The sequence below is a fragment of the Notolepis coatsorum genome, assembly GCF_963971535.1.
Source record: "Notolepis coatsorum genome assembly, chromosome: 16".
NCBI lineage: Eukaryota > Metazoa > Chordata > Actinopteri > Aulopiformes > Paralepididae > Notolepis > Notolepis coatsorum.
The window spans coordinates 57855418-57874658 of NC_140180.1; the positions used below are offsets into that span (position 1 = coordinate 57855418).

General features: G+C 45.9%; 1 protein-coding gene across 1 annotated transcript in view; it reads right to left on the minus strand.

Annotated features, from left to right (window-relative positions):
* Positions 1-501: 501 nt before the first annotated feature.
* Positions 502-19241, minus strand: part of LOC311242965 (neuronal acetylcholine receptor subunit beta-2-like) — a gene marked incomplete at both ends in the record, with an annotated part of 70140 nt that continues 51400 nt past the window's right edge. Inside the window, 2 exons of the mRNA XM_084332029.1 lie at positions 502-657; positions 1505-2507. Coding sequence (XP_084188155.1) covers positions 502-657; positions 1505-2507 — 1159 coding nt within the window. The remainder of the gene's footprint in view (positions 658-1504; positions 2508-19241) is intronic.

Here is a 19241-nt window from a genome sequence, read left to right on the forward strand (position 1 = left end):
ATTTCATGTTGTCGTCCATTAGGAACGAGCTGTGATTGAATACAACTGTAGTAGGGAGAGAGGGAGAGGGAGGGAGGGAGGGAGGGAGAGAGAGAGAGAGAGAGACAGAGAGAGAGAGAGAGAGAGAGAGAGAGAGAGAGAGAGAGAGAGAGAGAGAGAGAGAGAAGATGGCAGAGAGTGAAAACGAAGGTCTGAACAGATAAAAAGGAAACAAGTCCTGAGTTTTTCCTGGCCTTCTGTGAACAACAGATGAGTGGAGGATGAGAAGGAGGAGAAGGGGCCAGACCAGGATGGGGCGGTCAGGAGATGAAAGGAGGTAAGGGGGGTAGGCAATTAAGGGGGTCACATCTCTTCTCGTATGTGAGAGAAAGGGGAAATCAGTGGAGGAGTGTGGTGCTAGACGGGAACATGTGAGTTTAATGTGTGTCAAAATATTATCATCGCAGCTCTGTTTCTGGGAGTTGAAGATCACTTCTGGGTCAAGGGTTCAAAGGTCAGAGTTCACTTCTTCTCCACGTCGTCCACAGTCGGGGTGTTGTAACTCTGGAAGAGGGGCTGCATGAAGAGGCCCAGTGTCCCTGTCACGCACACCATCACAAATATCCACAGGAAGAGGCGGTCTATCACCATGGCAACGTACTTCCAGTCCTCAATAATCTGGGGGAGGGACAGAGGTTTGTTGTTACTAGTAAGACTCACACATAAAATGCACGGCACGTGAACACTAGGTACGAGCAGACAGAACGAGTGAGTGGTGCATGGACATGCCTTGCGTATGCAGGTGTATGGTGAGGTCCACTAATGCAACATTTTAGTTCAACTCTAGGAAAAGATACCATGCAGAACAACGACTCCCTGTAATGGCTCTAGCTAGTGTGAAATACTGATAACACTATCGGTCTATGACATACCCCTCCACTTAGAGTAAATCTGAATTCAGCCAATAAGAAGGTATTGCTTTCTGTGCTCTGCTTCAATGCATATGTCTCCTTTTGTTCAGTGTTGGAGAATGATAAAATATTTCAGACTATGAAAGGCTTCATGAAAAAGGCAAATGTGGTAGTTTTATGGGTTAAGGTGACTGTTGTAATCCCGCCTTGAAAATAAGACGATAAAGAAACTGACTAAACAGAGACCACTGAGTCCGAGTTGGTGATTAACTTCCTGTGAGAGCAGTCACCCTGCATCTCTGGCCTCACTGATACCTTGGCTGTGTTTAGATGTTCACAAAGGCCTGATAGATTGGCTGCTGAAATACACGCACGATCGTCAAAGTTGTACTCCTACAACTGAGTCAATTTGACTTTATATGCATTTATATGCATCATTTTAACACAATATAAACAAGCAAGCATTCAAATGATCACACAAACCTGCATGGACACACACACACACACACACACACACACACACACACACACATAGTTCCACAGTGTACAGATCATGCCTCGCATGGGTCCAATCATCACAAACACAAACTTTTGAACTCTCTTTCCACACCCACCCCTTCATCGTCATCCTCGACCTTCATCTTCTCCGCGATGTAGCGCACCCCGTCTACCGCCTCCTCCACGTCGGCGTTGCACTTCAGCGCCATCCTCTTCCTGAACTCGGTGTTCTCCGACAGGTCGCTGATCTTCCAGCCGTACCGCTTTGCTGACTCCTCGTTCACGTAGAAGGAGGAGGAGGAGTCCACCATGCCCCCCGCACCTCCGGAACCCCCGGCCGCCCCGTCAGCGGCCCGCAGCTGCTTCAGGTCCGAGAACGAGCGCTGATGGTGCTTTTTCCGGAACCTCTCACGGACGTTGGAGCTCCCAGGCCGCCGCATGAACAGGAAAGAGGGGAGCCGGTACAGGAAGATGCGCTTCACCCAGGGGGGCATGGTGTGCGTGCTGGGCGACCGGTGGTGCACGTTGAGGACGCAGACACTGGTGACAATGGAAAAGGTGACCAGCACCATGGCGAACATCAGGTACTTGCCGATCAGAGGCACTGCCAAGGACGTGGGTGGCACGATCTTGGAGATCAGGAGCAGGAACACAGTGAGGGCGAGGAGGACGGAGATGCAGAGTGTCATCTTCTCGCCGCAGTCGGACGGAAGGTAGAACACCAGTATGGCCAGCGAGGTGATCAGGACGCAGGGGATTATCAGGTTGATGGTGTAGAAGAGAGGTTTTCTTTTGATGATGAAGTCGTAGGTGATGTCGAGGTACGTGATGTCATTCGGGTCTTCGTTCTTGCGCCCTGGCAGCGAGACGATGTCCCACTCGCCACTGGGCTTGAAGTCGTCCCGGCTGGCGAAGTCACTGAGGAGGATGAGGTCGATCTCGGTGTGGTCGTAGGTCCAGGAGCGGAACTTGAGTGTGCAGTTCTGCTGGTCGAAGGGGAAGTCGCGCACTTCGATTTTGCAGGCCGACTTGTAGATGGCCGGGGGGAGCCAGGCCACCTCGCCGTTGTTGGAGACCACCGCGTTGGAGTAGAAGGACACCTCGTAAGTGCCGTCGGCGCTGAGGAGAGGCGGCGGAGAGAGGGAAAGAAAGACAGAGACATTACTCCAAAAGCAATGGGAATTAGGGGGAATCTGAAAATGTACAGAAGAGAAAGCAAGGCAGCAGAGTCAGAATTCATACAAAAAATCCTCAATCCAAAGTACATACTGTATCTGTATCTTTATCTGTACCTCTCTCACCCATTAAAACACACATCACTATTTTTCCAACCATGTTAGAATCCAAGAACAAAAAGGAACATACTGTAATCCTGGTCAGAATAACGTGGGCAGACAATCAATCCATGCCCAAGCAAGTTATGTAAAAGGTGAGTCACACCCACAGCCATGCTGATTTGGCAAAATGACATCCAGCCAATTTAGTTTGAAACTTTTCAAAAAGGAAACCCGTCTATACACTATACTACAACCACAACCACCACCAATAATATTGTACCAGTAGATTGTAGTAAATTGGTAAACCAGCAATCTCAGTATCGACAGGCATCTCTAGGGTACTACTGTAGATCACAAACAGAATCAATGCTCATTCTAGTTGAGAACGAATAATAAAACAGTGCATTAGTTCATCAATAAATATTTTTCTCCTCTGAGTTTTTATGGATGATGTAGTGCTGACCATCTGCTGCGGAATTAGGCAAATCGTACATAGTACTTTCTAGTGCTAAATTATATAGTACTAAACATAGGAAGATTATGGTCTGCTATCTGTTGTTGTTGTTGTTGTTGTTGTTGTTGTTGTTGTTGTTGTTGTTGTTGTTGTTGTTGTTGTTGTTGTCCCTGTGCACTGTAAGTCATTTTGTTATTGTACCATGTGCAGGCTTACTGGAAGGTTGCAGGTTTGAGTGTTCACACAGGTATTAAATTGTGGGTGGGGAAAGTGAGTATACCGCTGGGCTGCTCATGAGCAAGGCAGTTAAACCGAACCCCTCCAGTGGAGTTTCCCAGTGGCCAACAGTGTCAGATTGTGGTTATATCAGGCAGCTCCCAGCAAGTATGAATGTGTATAATGTGTAGCAGGGTATTGCTGGGAAGGATTCTGGATTACTTCATTAATCCTATTGAATGAGGTCAGAGTGACGGGTCCATTCATGGTGCCCCTGGGTCAGGGCGTGGTTCATTGTCTGGGGCAGGGCGTGGTTCATTGTCTGGGTCAGGTCGTGGTTCATTGTCTGGGTCAGGTCATGGTTCATTCATGGTTCATTGTCTGGGTAAGGGTGTGGTTTATTGTCTGGGGCAGCTCATGGTTCATTGTCTGGGGCAGCTTGTGGTTCATTGTCTGGGGCAGCTTGTGGTTCATTGTCTGGGGCAGCTCATGGTTTATTGTCTGGGGCAGCTCATGGTTCATTGTCTGGGGCAGCTTGTGGTTCATTGTCTGGGTCAGCTCATGGTTCATTGTCTGGAGCAGCTCATGGTTCATTGTCTGGGGCAGCTTGTGGTTCGTTGTATGGGGCAGCTTGTGGTTCATTGTCTGGGTCAGCTCATGGTTCATTGTCTGGGGCAGCTCATGGTTCATTGTATGGGGCAGCTTGTGGTTCGTTGTCTGGGGCAGCTTGTGGTTCATTGTATGGAGCAGCTTGTGGTTCATTGTCTGGGGCAGCTTGTGGTTCATTGTCTGGGGCAGCTTGTGGTTCATTGTCTGGGGCAGCTTGTGGTTCGTTGTATGGGGCAGCTTGTGGTTCATTGTCTGGGGCAGCTCATGGTTCATTGTCTGGGGCAGCTTGTGGTTCGTTGTCTGGGGCAGCTTGTGGTTTATTGTCTGTGGCAGCTCGTGGTTCATTGTCTGGGGCAGCTTGTGGTTCATTGTCTGGGGCAGCTTGTGGTTCGTTGTATGGGGCAGCTTGTGGTTCATTGTCTGGGGCAGCTTGTGGTTCATTGTCTTGCCCAAAGGAATCGAACCCGTCACCTTCTGGTTGCGGGACAGTCTCTCTAACTCTAACTACCAGGCCAACCTCTTGCTCCTAGACATGCATGCTCAGCAAGTATCCGTGTATAAATAAAGGTTGTGGGTGGAAAGAAGTAACATGGTGACAACGCCCTCCAACCCATCGCCAAACCCCAAATCTGCTGAGACTGAGATTTCTTCTTTCTTGCCCCTAGGGCTGTCTATGATGCATTATACATCCTCAGCCTATCAATTATACAGCAGGTCAGGAATCCAGTCATCACACTTGCTCTCTAATGCTCTGGACCTGCTGTGAATATGCTGACTGGTTAAATATGCAGGAGCCCCACCTGTCTACTGTAGAGCTGAAGTCCCCACTCCCCACCCTCAACATGGTGGGCCCCTGCATGAACAGGTAAGGCTCCACCCGCTGCCAATCAAAACAGCCATAACCTATTGTATAAACCTATAGTTTTAAGACCCACCTGGTTCCAGACACATTGCCTATAGTCATTTAGCACAGGAGTTTCTGAAGGTAGCAGGTTTATATGGTTCCACTTATTCAATTGGTCTGACATTTCACAAGAGCAGAGTTGAGTATGATTAAACAAGATCTACGTTTTTAAATTATTTTGAGAAAAATCAAATGCAATGTTTTCCATGGTAACTACTGCAGTACCCATAGACCAGTCTCGAGCGAACGCTGCGGAGCTGAGAGGATGACATTACGAATACCTGACTTGTTTGTTTTTGAAAGCCATAGCTTTCATGTTTTGAAAAAAAGTTTCGTAGCTATAATAAAGCCAAAGATGGCAGTGAATGTCAAAGTAGTTGTGCTCTTACAATGGGGGTAAATCACAGGTGGAACCTCACTCCTCATTAAAGCTATATTTCACATGAGTAGTACATCTTTTTTAAATGTACATACCTAACTTTTATTTTAAATAAACTTATTTTGTCAAAGCTTTGTAGCTCCACAGATACAAAGATACAATTGGAGACTCTTGTACCACCCACGATATATTAGAATAGAGCAATCCATCAACCAATTGGCACTCTACATAAATATTATCCATGACCACAGGATCCATTACGCCATCCATTAACAAACAATAATCAGCCGTCTGTAAACATGAATGGCTATATATGGTTATTTATTCCTAAATAGAATAAGCCATATACAAATCTAATTCAACCCAATCAACCTAATGGCAAAGAACAAACACTTTCTTTGTGTGCTCCAGTTATGTCATATATTAGAAAATGTGAGATTTATTAAAAAAAATATTACAATTAAACTTAAAATAATTATGAGGCTGCCTTTTTTGTCTCGAGAAATGCTAACTTGCATGGGGGTATGTTCCGACTGTGTGCTTTTATCACAATAATAATGCATCCAAATAACCATTTCAGTCGACTAGAGCGAAACTAGGTCTAAAGCAGAGGCAGGTGTAAAACAACAACCAACATTACCTACCTACCCCCAACCATCACAGCTGCAAAAACACAACACTCTGTATTTCCCAAACGATAGACAGCTAATGTGCCCAAACAGACAACAGAAGTGAACGACCCAGGTGGTGACTTAAAAAGGCTGTGGAGCAGGTGATGCCCAGAGCTTTTATGTCTGTCAGGTAATGCTCCTGTGGATAGACATAGAAAGGCAGAGTATGACCTTGGCTGACTATGAAAAAATAGGACCTATTTCTATCTATTAGTGTAACTGAGGGGTACAATTCCCTGACTGTATTGATAAGTATGGTATCATTAAACCACTACCGCTTTATGTACTTTAATTACTGGCCATACAGTACATGATATCTAAATATAATGAACACTTCCCACAATGAACCGGTTCTACACAAAGTTGTCTTTAAGTATTTATTGCAGCAAAAGGTACATAATACTTCTCTATTATACTTTGAATGCACTTGTAAGGCAAAGGAATGTGCGTAGGCAAATCAACAATGAATGTCCATTCTCTGGTTACGCAGGAGGTAATTATACAACCTGAATCTTAGGGAATTATATCTATGGTACACTAGTAATATATAGCGGGAGATACTGGAAGGGTCCCCCTGGTTGTAAGCCAGCAGGGGTAGAAGATCTGTCGGTAGTAGAGAGTCTGGTCAACGATGACTAAGGAGACTCCAAGTACAGGAGACGGTGCAATAGCCTCTTGATCCACAGACGAATACAGCTGTTCTCCGTAGACTGTAGCTCCACAGTGAAGAAAGCTAGCCGGCCTCAGGCTCTCTGAGGCGCCGACTCGACTTGGCTCCTCGCGGGGTAAATCCAACACGTGTAAGCGTCGGCGATTCTCCGCTCCATAAATCACAGGACCAAAGCAAATATATTCCAGCCGCAAAGGGCTATGTAGTCGTCGGGTAGATTAATCCAGTGTACATGTCCACACGGTTCTCGTCTAGGTCTCCTCGGGTGAAAGCGCCAAACTCTGACAATTCAGCTATCAATTCGCACGCGGTCTCAATGCTCTATTCTGGGGCCAAACAGGCCATACTTCACCACACGTTGTATCGTGGGTGAGGCTTCAACTTATTGGGTAACTCTTGACTTCTGACTAAGTAAGACTAAGACTAAGTGCTTCTGTATTCACCTGCGCCGTATTTATATGCACGGTGAACAAACTAGTGCCAACGACATTTTTGTCTCGTATCCCTGGGCAAGGCCGGGCATGTTCAGACATGTCTTGACGGTGACTTTGAACCTGACTCCGGAGGCACGGCTCTGGCGCCTGTGGACCGCTGTCCAATAGGAGAATGAAATATTATGGTCTGGGCTAAAGGGATATTCCGTGTATATGTACAAGGAATATACAAGGGATATCAAACGATATACAAATACTATGCAATATATATCAATCAATAAATATATATATGTGACTCGCCGTGACCAAACCCGATTTGATCCGCAAAGGGGGAGGTGCTCTGAAATGAAGAAAATGTCTTGCTGTTTAGAAAATCCTAAAAATCGAAATCTTGATTTTTTTTACATATTTGAATTGTCATTGATGTGTTCCCTTATTTGCCCTTAGTTGCAAACTTAAATACAACTTGTAAATGAGGTAATTATTGTTATAATAGTTCCACAAATTTTCTTCCAAGTGAGGAGAAAAAACTACACGCGCGGGCTGTGGGCCTGTCCACAGGGGCCAAGTACTGTACTTAATAGGTGTTAACACACAGACGTCATTAGCTTTAGAATAACACACTATTAATACACTATCTTAATGTTATAAGTTCAGATGATTTATAAGCAACGTAACGCAGTGTCTAAAAAAAAGATTAAAAAAAAAGAGGCCTTGACGGCCTTTATAAAACGTGTGTTTTAACTTAATTAAAAACCATTAAAACACAGTTTGAATTTTATGAGCGAACGAATTTCGGTAGGGTGCATTTTTTCCAACCTAATGGCTAAAAGTAAATTAATTTTATACGGAAACGGAGTGATAAAAAATTGCTTTTTCATCGGCTTTTTCATTATTGTGGGGGCCCTGATGTAAACTGCGCTGGGGCGCGATGAGGGCGCGTTAACCCTTTCACTGCCACACTACAGAAGCGCTTAGTAATGCTTCGCCTCAACTCCGTTTCTGGTAGAACTAGTGAGCGAATCTTTAATATTTTTTTTGATTCATATTCAGAGGTAATTCGTCGAGATATTTATAATTGGTATTTAGCAAAAATAAATATTAGAAATATGGTAAAAAAACCTTTTTATCCGTCACTACCACACTACAGAAGGTTACCCTTTCACTGCCACACTACAGAAGCGCTTAGTAATGCTTCGCCTCAACTCCGTTTCTGGTAGAACTAGTGAGCGAATCTTTAATATTTTTTTTGATTCATATTCAGAGGTAATTCGTCGAGATATTTATAATTGGTATTTATCAAAAATAAATATTAGAAATATGGTAAAAAAAACTATTTATCCGTTTTTTTATCCGTCACTACCACACTACAGAAGGTTAACCTTTCACTACCACACTACAGAAGGTTAACCTAGTTGTTGTGTCTTTCACTACCACACTACATGTATTTACATCTAAATGCTTATTGGTCAGGCGGTGACGTCATTAAGTTGATGCCATTGATCGGTGAGTATTAAACAGAGAGCAGGGCAGTGCATGTTTGCCAGTCACCATGGAACCCAGTCAACCCACAGCGAGGGCACTTGCCGAGGCATTAAACCGGTTTGCTCACTTCGGAGCACACTGTGTTGAAGACGAACGCGCTTTAGGAACATTCATCACGGATTTCTTTCCGCAGAAGAAAAATCCAAAAAGAAACTCAGATTCTGGTTCAGAAGAAGAAGACAATTGTGACGAGTTAGAGGCAGATGATGATGATGGTGACAACACTAACGGATTTGAAGACGAGGCAGAGCCAGAAAATGATGGTGATGGTGGTGATGGTGACAAAACTAACGGATTTGAAGACGAGGCAGAGCCAGAATCTGATGATGGTGACAACACACCTAACGGATTTGGAGACAAGGTAGAACACGTAATGTGCGTTGTGGAAGTTGAATCTGACGAGAACCACGAACGCCAAATGGAAAGACTTTTGCGATTTACTTGTAAATGCGTCCAGGTTGATAAAGAAAATGACATTCTTAATCGGCGGTCATGTATCACAAAATTGGACCGTGATGAAGTTTACACAAGGCGTTTTGAGATAGCGGCTCTCGAAGAGGATCATAAAGACTTGATTATTATGGCGCAGCTCCAGGCTTTTGGTCGAAAGTCAGAATGGACTATCGGAAATAAATCGTTTTCCAAAAAAAGACAACGTGCTTACACAAACTATTTCTTCGGGGCGATACAAATCTGCCGTGAAGCTTTCCTCTTCATCCACGGGTAAGTTATTATTATTGTCTATTTAAAACTAATATAGTACATCATGCCTATTTTTTTTTAAATGCTAATAAAATCTTGAAACTTGATTTTGTCTCTTGTTTATTATCAGGGTCCCTTTCACTACCACACTACAGAAGGTTAACCCTTTCACTACCACACTACAGAAGGTTAACCTTTCACTACCACACTACAGAAGGTTAACCTTTCACTACCACACTACAGAAGGTTAACCTTTCACTACCACACTACAGAAGGTTAACCTTTCACTACCACACTACAGAAGGTTAACCTTTCACTACCACACTACAGAAGGTTAACCCTTTCACTACCACACTACAGAAGGTTAACCTTTCACTACCAGACTACAGAAGGTTAACCTAGTTGTTGTGTCTTTCACTACCACACTACATGTATTTACATCTAAATGCTTCTGGAGAGGCCATCAGAACATTGAACATTGACTTTAGCATGTCTATTTTTATCTCGTGTTATTTTAAATGCTAATAAAATCTTGAAACTTGATTAAGTTTCTTGTTTATTATCAGGGTCCCTTTCACTACCACTACCAGTCACCAGACTCATTTTAATAACAAAGAGCCTCAGACTGGAAAGCTGCCAGGTGTTAATTGCCCTAGAGAGAGGGGGGCCATGGATTACAATGACTTCTGGGTAGTGTTGTAGTTGTTTCACTATTGTCACTGAATAGCCTGCTCGTCTCTTGAAGGCTATTATCTCTGAATACGTTTTGTGATAATCACCATGAATCATAGGAAGTAGCTTGCAAAGTATCCCACCAAAATGTTCAAGTGATGGCTTATTTTGAAGGTATGAATCTGTACTTTCATAATATGTAAAAAAAAAAAAATGAAGATCCCTCAACATGACCCTGAAGTCCATACCTGGTCACATATTCGGTTTAATCTGATCCTTTGTAACAGCCGCCCCCTAATTAGTCCCACCTAATTAGCTAAGCAGAGACAGATTAACCGCACTGTCCACTACTCAATGTCTGTTGTGAGGGGTCGGGCAGTTCACAAAGTCATGGGGTCATGGTCGTCATTAAGCGAGTCGGGGAGCCTTGGCGACTCTATCAGCCTCGCCACGGGTCGGTTGTAGGTCCGCCCTTGGTCGAGCACTTCTGCCACTCTGACCTTTCCGTCGGCACCAGTGGTCACTTTGCTTACGCGGCCGGCCGGCCACGCAGCTCGGGGTAGTGACTGGTCTATGGTCATGACGACTGGACGGGATGAAGGGGGGCTTAGGAGGAAGCGGGCCTGAGACTGCTTTGATCTGTGCTTGGCTGTGCCTCCTCCTCCTCCGTCTGTTTCTCTTGTTTGCTCTGTACCCCGTCTGAGGAGGGGCCGGTCCCGGCCGCCCCGTCAAGGAGTCGCTTGGGGTGCTGGGTTCGAGGTCAGCTACGTCTGAAGCGCAGCTGAGGGGGGTGGAGTTCCGAACTCCCTCTGGTGCCCACGGTTCTCTCACGGGCCTCTCGCTTAATGTCAATAGCCTCTGCTGTACGAGGGAGTGGCCGGTGTCGCTCGCCTTTGTGTGTAGGCAGCGTGTAGACGTGGGTTGACTGTCAAGTCCGTAGAGGGGGCCCTGGAGCGTCCATCCCAGTCGGGTCTGAACCGCGACTGGGCATCCTTTGGGTCCGATGTGGGCCGCCTCAATTGGGAGAATGAGGTCCGCGTGGTCGGAGCCGATGAGCAGGGTCGGTGTGGCGCCGTCGATAAGCGGTATAGGTAGTTGACGTAGGTGCACATACTTGGCCATCAGCTGTGGGATGGGGTAGGTGTACTGAGACAAGCCTATGTCGTGGCTGGTGAAGACGTTGGTTATACTATACTGCTTCTCGGGCTGGTCCACCGCTGCTATCTTGAAGGAGACCTTTTCACCTTTTATGGTCTTCTGGTCCCTTCTGATGGTGCGTATGGTCATGGTATCTTTGACACCCCGCAGGCCCAACTGGGCTGCTGCGGAAGCGAGGAGGAGAGTCTTTTCAGACCCATCGTCCAGGACGGCGTAAGTGTCCAGGACCTTGTCTTCGTAGCTCAGGAGCACTCTGACCACTTTGAGGAGCACTCGGGGGGTCCCGCTATGCTGGTCAATGTGGAGCACTCCTGTTGGTCGGTTGCCTTGGATCTTCTGGTGGGCTCCGCACCGTGCTGCGCGGTAAGCGGCGCCCGCCTGGGCCGCCCCTTTGCGGTAAGCGGTGCCCGCCTGGGCCGCCTCACGCCACTGGTCAACTTGGACGGGGTTCAGTGTCTTATATTCGGCGCACTGTGCCAGCCAGTGTCCGCCGTCGCAGTAGGTACAGTAGGGAGCGGTCTGGTGGCTCTTCGGTACTGGTGCCACCGCCTCGGCATGGTACATTACCGCGACGGGCCCACTCTGTTGTCCTGGCTGACGCCTGTTGATGTCATGCAGGACCTCCAAGTGGGTGCCACCGCACCTGCTGCACTTCTTCTTCAAGCGGCACTCAGCTGCTAGGTGGCTGCGCGCGCAGCGGAAGCAGCGGCGGTGGTCCTTGATCCACTGACTCACCTCGTCCGTGGTCAGCTTCCCGAAAGTGTCGCATTGGTCCAGCCGATGTTCTCCCTCACAGTACTGGCACTCGATCTTCCACTGGTCCTCTTTCGTCGAGGGGGTGTTGTGGTTCTTGCTGCTCGGTACTGATTCTGATTGGTGCATGACGGTCACCAATCTGCGGCCATCGTTTGCTCTCCTAGGTCCCTCTCTGGAGCTTGGTGTGCTCCGCATGAACGTATCCAACCGTAGGCTGTTGACTTCTCTCGCCAGGAAGTCGGCTAGGTCTAGGAGGGATGGCTCGGGACCGTTAGGATCACGGTGGTCTCTTTGCCACCTGAAGCGCTCTTGTCGGGCGGGCGGAAGCTTCTCTAAAATCCTCTCGACATTAGAGTTCGCGTACAGTTCGTGCATACCCTTTTCTCTTTGCGCCCCCAGCATCCCTACCAGGGATTGTACCTTGATAGACAGGTCATCTAGTGAGCGATTGTCTGTGGCTGGGGGTAGGCGGTCAATATGCCTTATCTCTTGTATTACGTAGTCCCATATGCGTCCATATCTTTGGTCGAGTGCTGCTAGAGCCACGGTGTATGGGGTAGTAGAGGTGGCATAGGCCAGCGCTATATTGTGCGCTCGGGGCACCTTGAGGTGCTTCAGTAGGATAGCATATTTGTACGGTTCATCAACTACATCGGACATCATTGTCTCTAAGCACATTCGTAGCTCTGTGTACTGTGCTCTGTTCTCGTGTGTGAAGTCCGGGAACGTCGGTGTGCCAAGGTACGATGCCATGGATGACTGGCACATCGGTGAGCGTTGGGGGAGAGGCCTCCTAGGCGAGTCTCCTCTTACGTGTCGTCTTGGGCTGGTACTTGGTGGGTACCAAGGGCCGGGTACCCAGGTGCTGTTCCTCTGGGCTGGCGGTGCGTCAAACTCACCCGTGAGTTGAGTCAGGGGTTTGTAGCGCAGTGCCTCGGGGCTGACTTCTGGGCTGTACTGGGCCTCCTGGTCCAGAGTACGTTGCTGCTGGTCGGGGCTGTACTGGGCCTCCTGGTCCAGAGTACGTTGCTGCTGGTCGGCTTGACATTCCTCCTCTTCCTCCTCCTCTTCCTCTGCTAGGACCTGGAGTCTTCTGTTCAGTCTCTCGGCGTGGTCCGGTTCTTCCCTGTTGCTGGGTCTCGTATGGACCGGCCGGGAAGGGGGTTCGGAGACGTGGACAGGATCCTCCTGTTGGCGGGGTCCCGGGTCGCTTGGTCGGGTAGGGGAATGCGTCCTAGACCCTTGTCGTGACGATCTCCGGGAGCTCCGTGCGGAGAGAGGGGGTGTCGCCATGGCAACCAATTTGTCCATCAGCTGCGCCTGCAGCCGGTCGCGCTCTGCCTCGCGCTGGGCATGGGCTGCGTCGCGCGCTGCTTCGCGCTGGGCATTGGCGGCGTCGCGCTGCGCATTGGCGCTGGCCTGGGCGGCGTCGTGCTGTGCGTTGGCGGCGTCGCGCTGGGCATTGGCGCTGGCATGGGCGGCGTGGAGCTGTGCATTTGCGACGTCGCGCTGTGCATTGGCGGCGGCGTGCTGTGCGGCGGCGTGCTGTGCATCGGCGCGGCTTCTTTCAATGTTCTCTTCCGTCTGAAGGCGTCTGGTCTCCAGTCTTATGCGGTCGTCTTCACTCCTTTGTTGCGCCTGGAAGCGCTCTCGCTCGGCTGCAGAATGTTCGCGCTCGCGCGTCTGTTGCGCTTGAAGTCGATCGCGTTCGGTGGAGGCTGCCAGGGTGGCGATGAGTGCCTGCGCCAGCATCTTGTCCGCCTCGCTGGGGGAAGACGCTGGTCGAGGTGATCGGCTTCCGGCAGTGCTCGTTGGAGATCTGTTCTCCGGTGGCGAGTCGAGGAGATCCATCTCCGGGGTGCTCGTCCCTTCTTGTATTGGGTCGAGTTCCATCCCTGGAGGGCTTTCTTTATCCTGGAGCTCTCCGGGGACTACTTCTTCGGTCTTGGCGGGGGGTAAAGTCGTGTCAGGTCCCTCCTGGTCCCTACCGTGAGCTTGGTCAGTTACGTTAGAACCCACTAGGGCCTCTACTGGCGGGGTAGCCTGGTCGATAGGGTCGGACATAATTTTACTATCTACTTTTTCCGCGTTTACCGTCTGTAGAAAGCTAGGTGGTATATTGGCAACGTAATCCTCTAAGTACTGAGGTGTCTGCCGTCTACGCTGCGGGCGATCTACTTTAGGAGAACCGTTTTGTGGAGTGTTCATCATAGGCCATGTCAATATTAATACCACTATATTAATATTACACTAGTTACCCTCCGGCTCGAAGGACCAATTGTAACTGAGGGGTACAATTCCCTGACTGTATTGATAAGTATGGTATCATTAAACCACTACCGCTTTATGTACTTTAATTACTGGCCATACAGTACATGATATCTAAATATAATGAACACTTCCCACAATGAACCGGTTCTACACAAAGTTGTCTTTAAGTATTTATTGCAGCAAAAGGTACATAATACTTCTCTATTATACTTTGAATGCACTTGTAAGGCAAAGGAATGTGCGTAGGCAAATCAACAATGAATGTCCATTCTCTGGTTACGCAGGAGGTAATTATACAACCTGAATCTTAGGGAATTATATCTATGGTACACTAGTAATATATAGCGGGAGATACTGGAAGGGTCCCCCTGGTTGTAAGCCAGCAGGGGTAGAAGATCTGTCGGTAGTAGAGAGTCTGGTCAACAATGACTAAGGAGACTCCAAGTACAGGAGACGGTGCAATAGCCTCTTGATCCACAGACGAATACAGCTGTTCTCCGTAGACTGTAGCTCCACAGTGAAGAAAGCTAGCCGGCCTCAGGCTCTCTGAGGCGCCGACTCGACTTGGCTCCTCGCGGGGTAAATCCAACACGTGTAAGCGTCGGCGATTCTCCGCTCCATAAATCACAGGACCAAAGCAAATATATTCCAGCCGCAAAGGGCTATGTAGTCGTCGGGTAGATTAATCCAGTGTACATGTCCACACGGTTCTCGTCTAGGTCTCCTCGGGTGAAAGCGCCAAACTCTGACAATTCAGCTATCAATTCGCACGCGGTCTCAATGCTCTATTCTGGGGCCAAACAGGCCATACTTCACTGCACGTTGTATCGTGGGTGAGGCTTCAACTTATTGGGTAACTCTTGACTTCTGACTAAGTAAGACTAAGACTAAGTGCTTCTGTATTCACCTGCGCCGTATTTATATGCACGGTGAACAAACTAGTGCCAACGACATTTCTGTCTCGTATCCCTGGGCAAGGCCGGGCATGTTCAGACATGTCTTGACGGTGACTTTGAACCTGACTCCGGAGGCGCGGCTCTGGCGCCTGTGGACCGCTGTCCAATAGGAGAATGAAATATTATGGTCTGGGCTAAAGGGATATTCCGTGTATATGTACAAGGAATATACAAGGGATATCAAACGATATACAAATACTATGCAATATATATCAATCAATAAATATATATATTGGGTTTAATCTGATCCTTTGTAACAATTAGTATTATCATTAGCATTAGCATTATCATTATCATTATCATTTACATTTAGCTGATGCTGTTATCCAAAGCAATTTGCAAGTTCTGTACAAGTCAGCAGGAATGGCAGCAGTGGCAGCTAATAAGTGATATTGTTCCTCAAACAGTGTTTAACTTGAGTGCTACAGTCTTGAGTGCATAGTAGTAATAGTGCATAATTATCATCACCATCAACATCATCATAATCATCATCACCCTTATTATTATTATTATTAGTATTATCATCAATAATAATAATAATAATGTTATCATTGTTGGTATTATTATTATTCATATTATTGTTATTATGATTATTACAATTATTATCATTATCATTATCATTATCATCAGTAGTAGTAGTAGTAGTAGTAGTAGTAGTAGTAGGGGGGGGTGAAGGGGGCCCCCCCCCTATTTTTTTTTAAACACAGAAATACGCAATTTTAGAGTAACTAGAGATGAATACTGAATAACTTAGAGGTTCTCAAAGTGAGGTCCAGGTCCATGAGAGGGATCTGGGCAGTCCCCATAGAAAATTCAAAGTTAACAGGACCAAATCATCAGTTTCTTATTTATTTATTTAACCTTATTTAACCTTTATTTAGCCAGATAAAACATTGATCTGGTCCAAGAAGCCCCAACAGGAGTACAAATATACATATATACACATATATATACATATATATATAATATATATACATATATACACACATATACACCAATAACAAAATAAAAACACAGTTAAGAATCATACACATAAGCAAATAAACAAACAAACAAACATATGCACAGCCTATGTACAAAAGAAATAAACAGTTCATCTCTAGTCTTTACAGTTTTCTTCAATTGCATAAACACTCAAATCAAAAGTATTACACAATTATCAAAACCTTACACTCAAGGAGCAAAATATAGGCCCAGATTTGCACCCCTACAATGTCAGCCTCACACTTTTTGCAAAACAATACACAGTGATTTGCAAAACACTATACACACTTGCATTACATTAGACACAGAATGTCAAATTACCACACATATGAGCCAATTGGTTAAACACAGCCATCAGATGCACAAACACACCATTGCTTAATTGTAGATACACCAATCAGGTTTAAGCACTATAAAAATGCAGCAGGTGAGTTCACCTGTCTTCAACCAAAATGGAAGGAGAGTGAAGTACTGTACACAGAGAACGTGAAAATATACAATACATTCACCAAACACTACACAAGACAACCAATGATGCAGACTGATGAAAATATACATTTTCTCCCATTTTCCCAAATCAGTCAACATGGAGAATCACAACAAAAAATTATCTTGCCAGATCCAGCTAGGCAAAGAGATAATGTCTAGTATTTTCTGTTTAAATGTTTTCAATTTTTTTTTAACCTGTACTGGATACAGTATTTTATGTTTGTCTGATATTTGCTGAGCTTACAGTGTTCTGCACAACTGGGACATGTATTGTTGTGATTCTCCATGTTGAAATGTTGACTGATTTGGTTATATGGAGAGAACATTTATATTTTCATCAGTCTGCATCATTGATTTGGGTATATGGAGAGAAAATTTTATTTTTTTCATCAGTCTGCATCATTGATTTGGGTATATGTAGATACATAAATTATATTTTCATCAGTCTACAGCATTGGTCTTGTGTAGTGTTTGGTGAATTTATTGTATATTTGCACATTCTCTGCGTACTTCACTTACAGTACTCTAATCACTGAGAAGTAGAATTGCTAAATGTGTTTTAGGTTAAGCACAGCAGTGTGTGTAACTGGTTCAAACAGAATTAATTCATATGAAACGTGTGTTTCATATGGTAACAAAATGTAGTTTTTATAAATTAGTGTATGGTTTTGACAAGTGTTTAATTTAGCAAAGGATCTGAGGTGTTTTGATAATTGTGTGTGTGGTTGTGCTAATTGTGTGTTTTGAAACACCGGGCCCCGTTTTCAAAATCATGCTTAGGCAATCGAAAGAATAAACTGTATTGTGTTTCATTATATACATATGTTTCAGTCTTCTCATAAAAAAAAGATTAGATTTTTGGGTCTTTTCCTGCCTTTGGTCCACTTTGCATTCACATCTCAAATGAACCGCAGCAGGGTTCACTTGCAAGAGTGAATGAGCTGTCACACCACCCCAAACCAACCGGACTATCTGAGGAAATGAACCAGGGTTCGATTAAAGCTTATTATAGGACACTGGCCATGGGTATGGATGGCTCCAGGTGCTGCTGCGTTAAAGTGCACATCTTCAATATCTGTACTATTTAAAAGCACAGTGCAGGACACACTCAAAGGTTATCGCACCTCAGAGATGGCAGTGGACATGTATGACAGGACAAAGGCCATATGTAATGGCCTTTGGATTGAGGAACATACTACCAGCCAAAGGAGGAAGCAGAAAAGGATGGACGAGTATGTAGTTGAGTCATCTTGTGGCACAAGCTCAGACCTCAGCTCAGGAGATCAGCTGAGACAGAGACTGTTCTATCCAGTCGTCGACAGAATTCTGCAAGAGCTTGAGAGCAGGTTCTCATGAGTTGGATAACAACTTATGAGAGCCATATAGGCATGTTATCCAGCCTCAGACCAGTTTCTCTCAGTGGAATTGCTGCAACCCCTTGCCACACATTACAATATCCAACTATTGCCAGAGGAGATCACAGTTGCAAAGTGTTTCCTGGTCAGGACAGGCAGAGATGCAGTATATAATAATAATAATAATAATAATAATAATAATAATAATAATAATAATAATAATAATAATAATAATAATAATAATAATAACTAGACAATTCCACGCGGGGGAAATTGTGAAAGTGTGGGTGACGCCTGTGCACCGCCGGCCAACGGGGGAGAGGGTCTCTCGCGAGTCTCTATGACAAACGGTTCAAAGGATACAAAAAGGGGGCGCGGCCTAAGGATCGGGGGAGTTTTCAACATAGACCATTTGAGTTTTCGGATTTTTCCGAGTTTTCTGACTTTTCCGAGTTTTTGAACTTTTTCGGATTTTTGATGTTTCCGAGTTTTCGGAATTTTACGAGTTTTTGGATTTTTCCGGGGTTTCGGACTTTTCCGAGTTTTTGAAGTTTTTCGGATTTTTGATGTTTCCGAGTTTTCGGAATTTTCAGAGTTTTTGGATTTTTCCGAGTTTTCGGGTTTTCGGACTTTTCCGAGTTTTTGAACTTTTTCGGATTTTAGATTTTTCCGAGTTTTCAGTTTTCGGATTTTTCGGATTTTTCCGAGTTTTTGAAAGGGGGTGTGGCCTAAGGGGGCGTGGTCTAATGATCGGGGGAGTGGTCAACAACGACCAATGAAAGAGGATATCCCTACCGAGTACAATGGCACAATCCGCAAGTCTCTACGACAAACAGTTCAAGAGATACACTGAGGGGGTGTGGCCTAAGGGGGCGTGGTCTAAGGATCGGGGGAGTGGTCAACATCGACCAATGAAAGGTGGTCAACATCGACCAATGGCACAATCCGCAAGTCTCTACGACAAACGGTTCAAGAGATACACTGAGGGGGTGTGGCCTAAGGGGGCGTGGTCTAAGGATCGGGGGAGTGGTCAACATCGACCAATGAAAGGTGGTCAACATCGACCAATGAAAAATGAAAGAGGATATCCCTACTGAGTACAATGACACAACCCACAAGACAGAGGGCGCTGTCCAGCAATTCAGTACTGCAACACAGTGATGGGCAATGATGGGTTAAGTGGATGATGTCATTGGCAGGTCAGCTCAGCCATGAGCCCTGAGCCTCACAGCTGTTAAGGCTGAACCAATCAGCCGTGAGCACAATGACTTGCATATTCTGAATTTTCTTTACATGACTGCATTGTCACGTTGATTAAAAGAAAACTATAAGAGATGAAGCGTTGTGACGC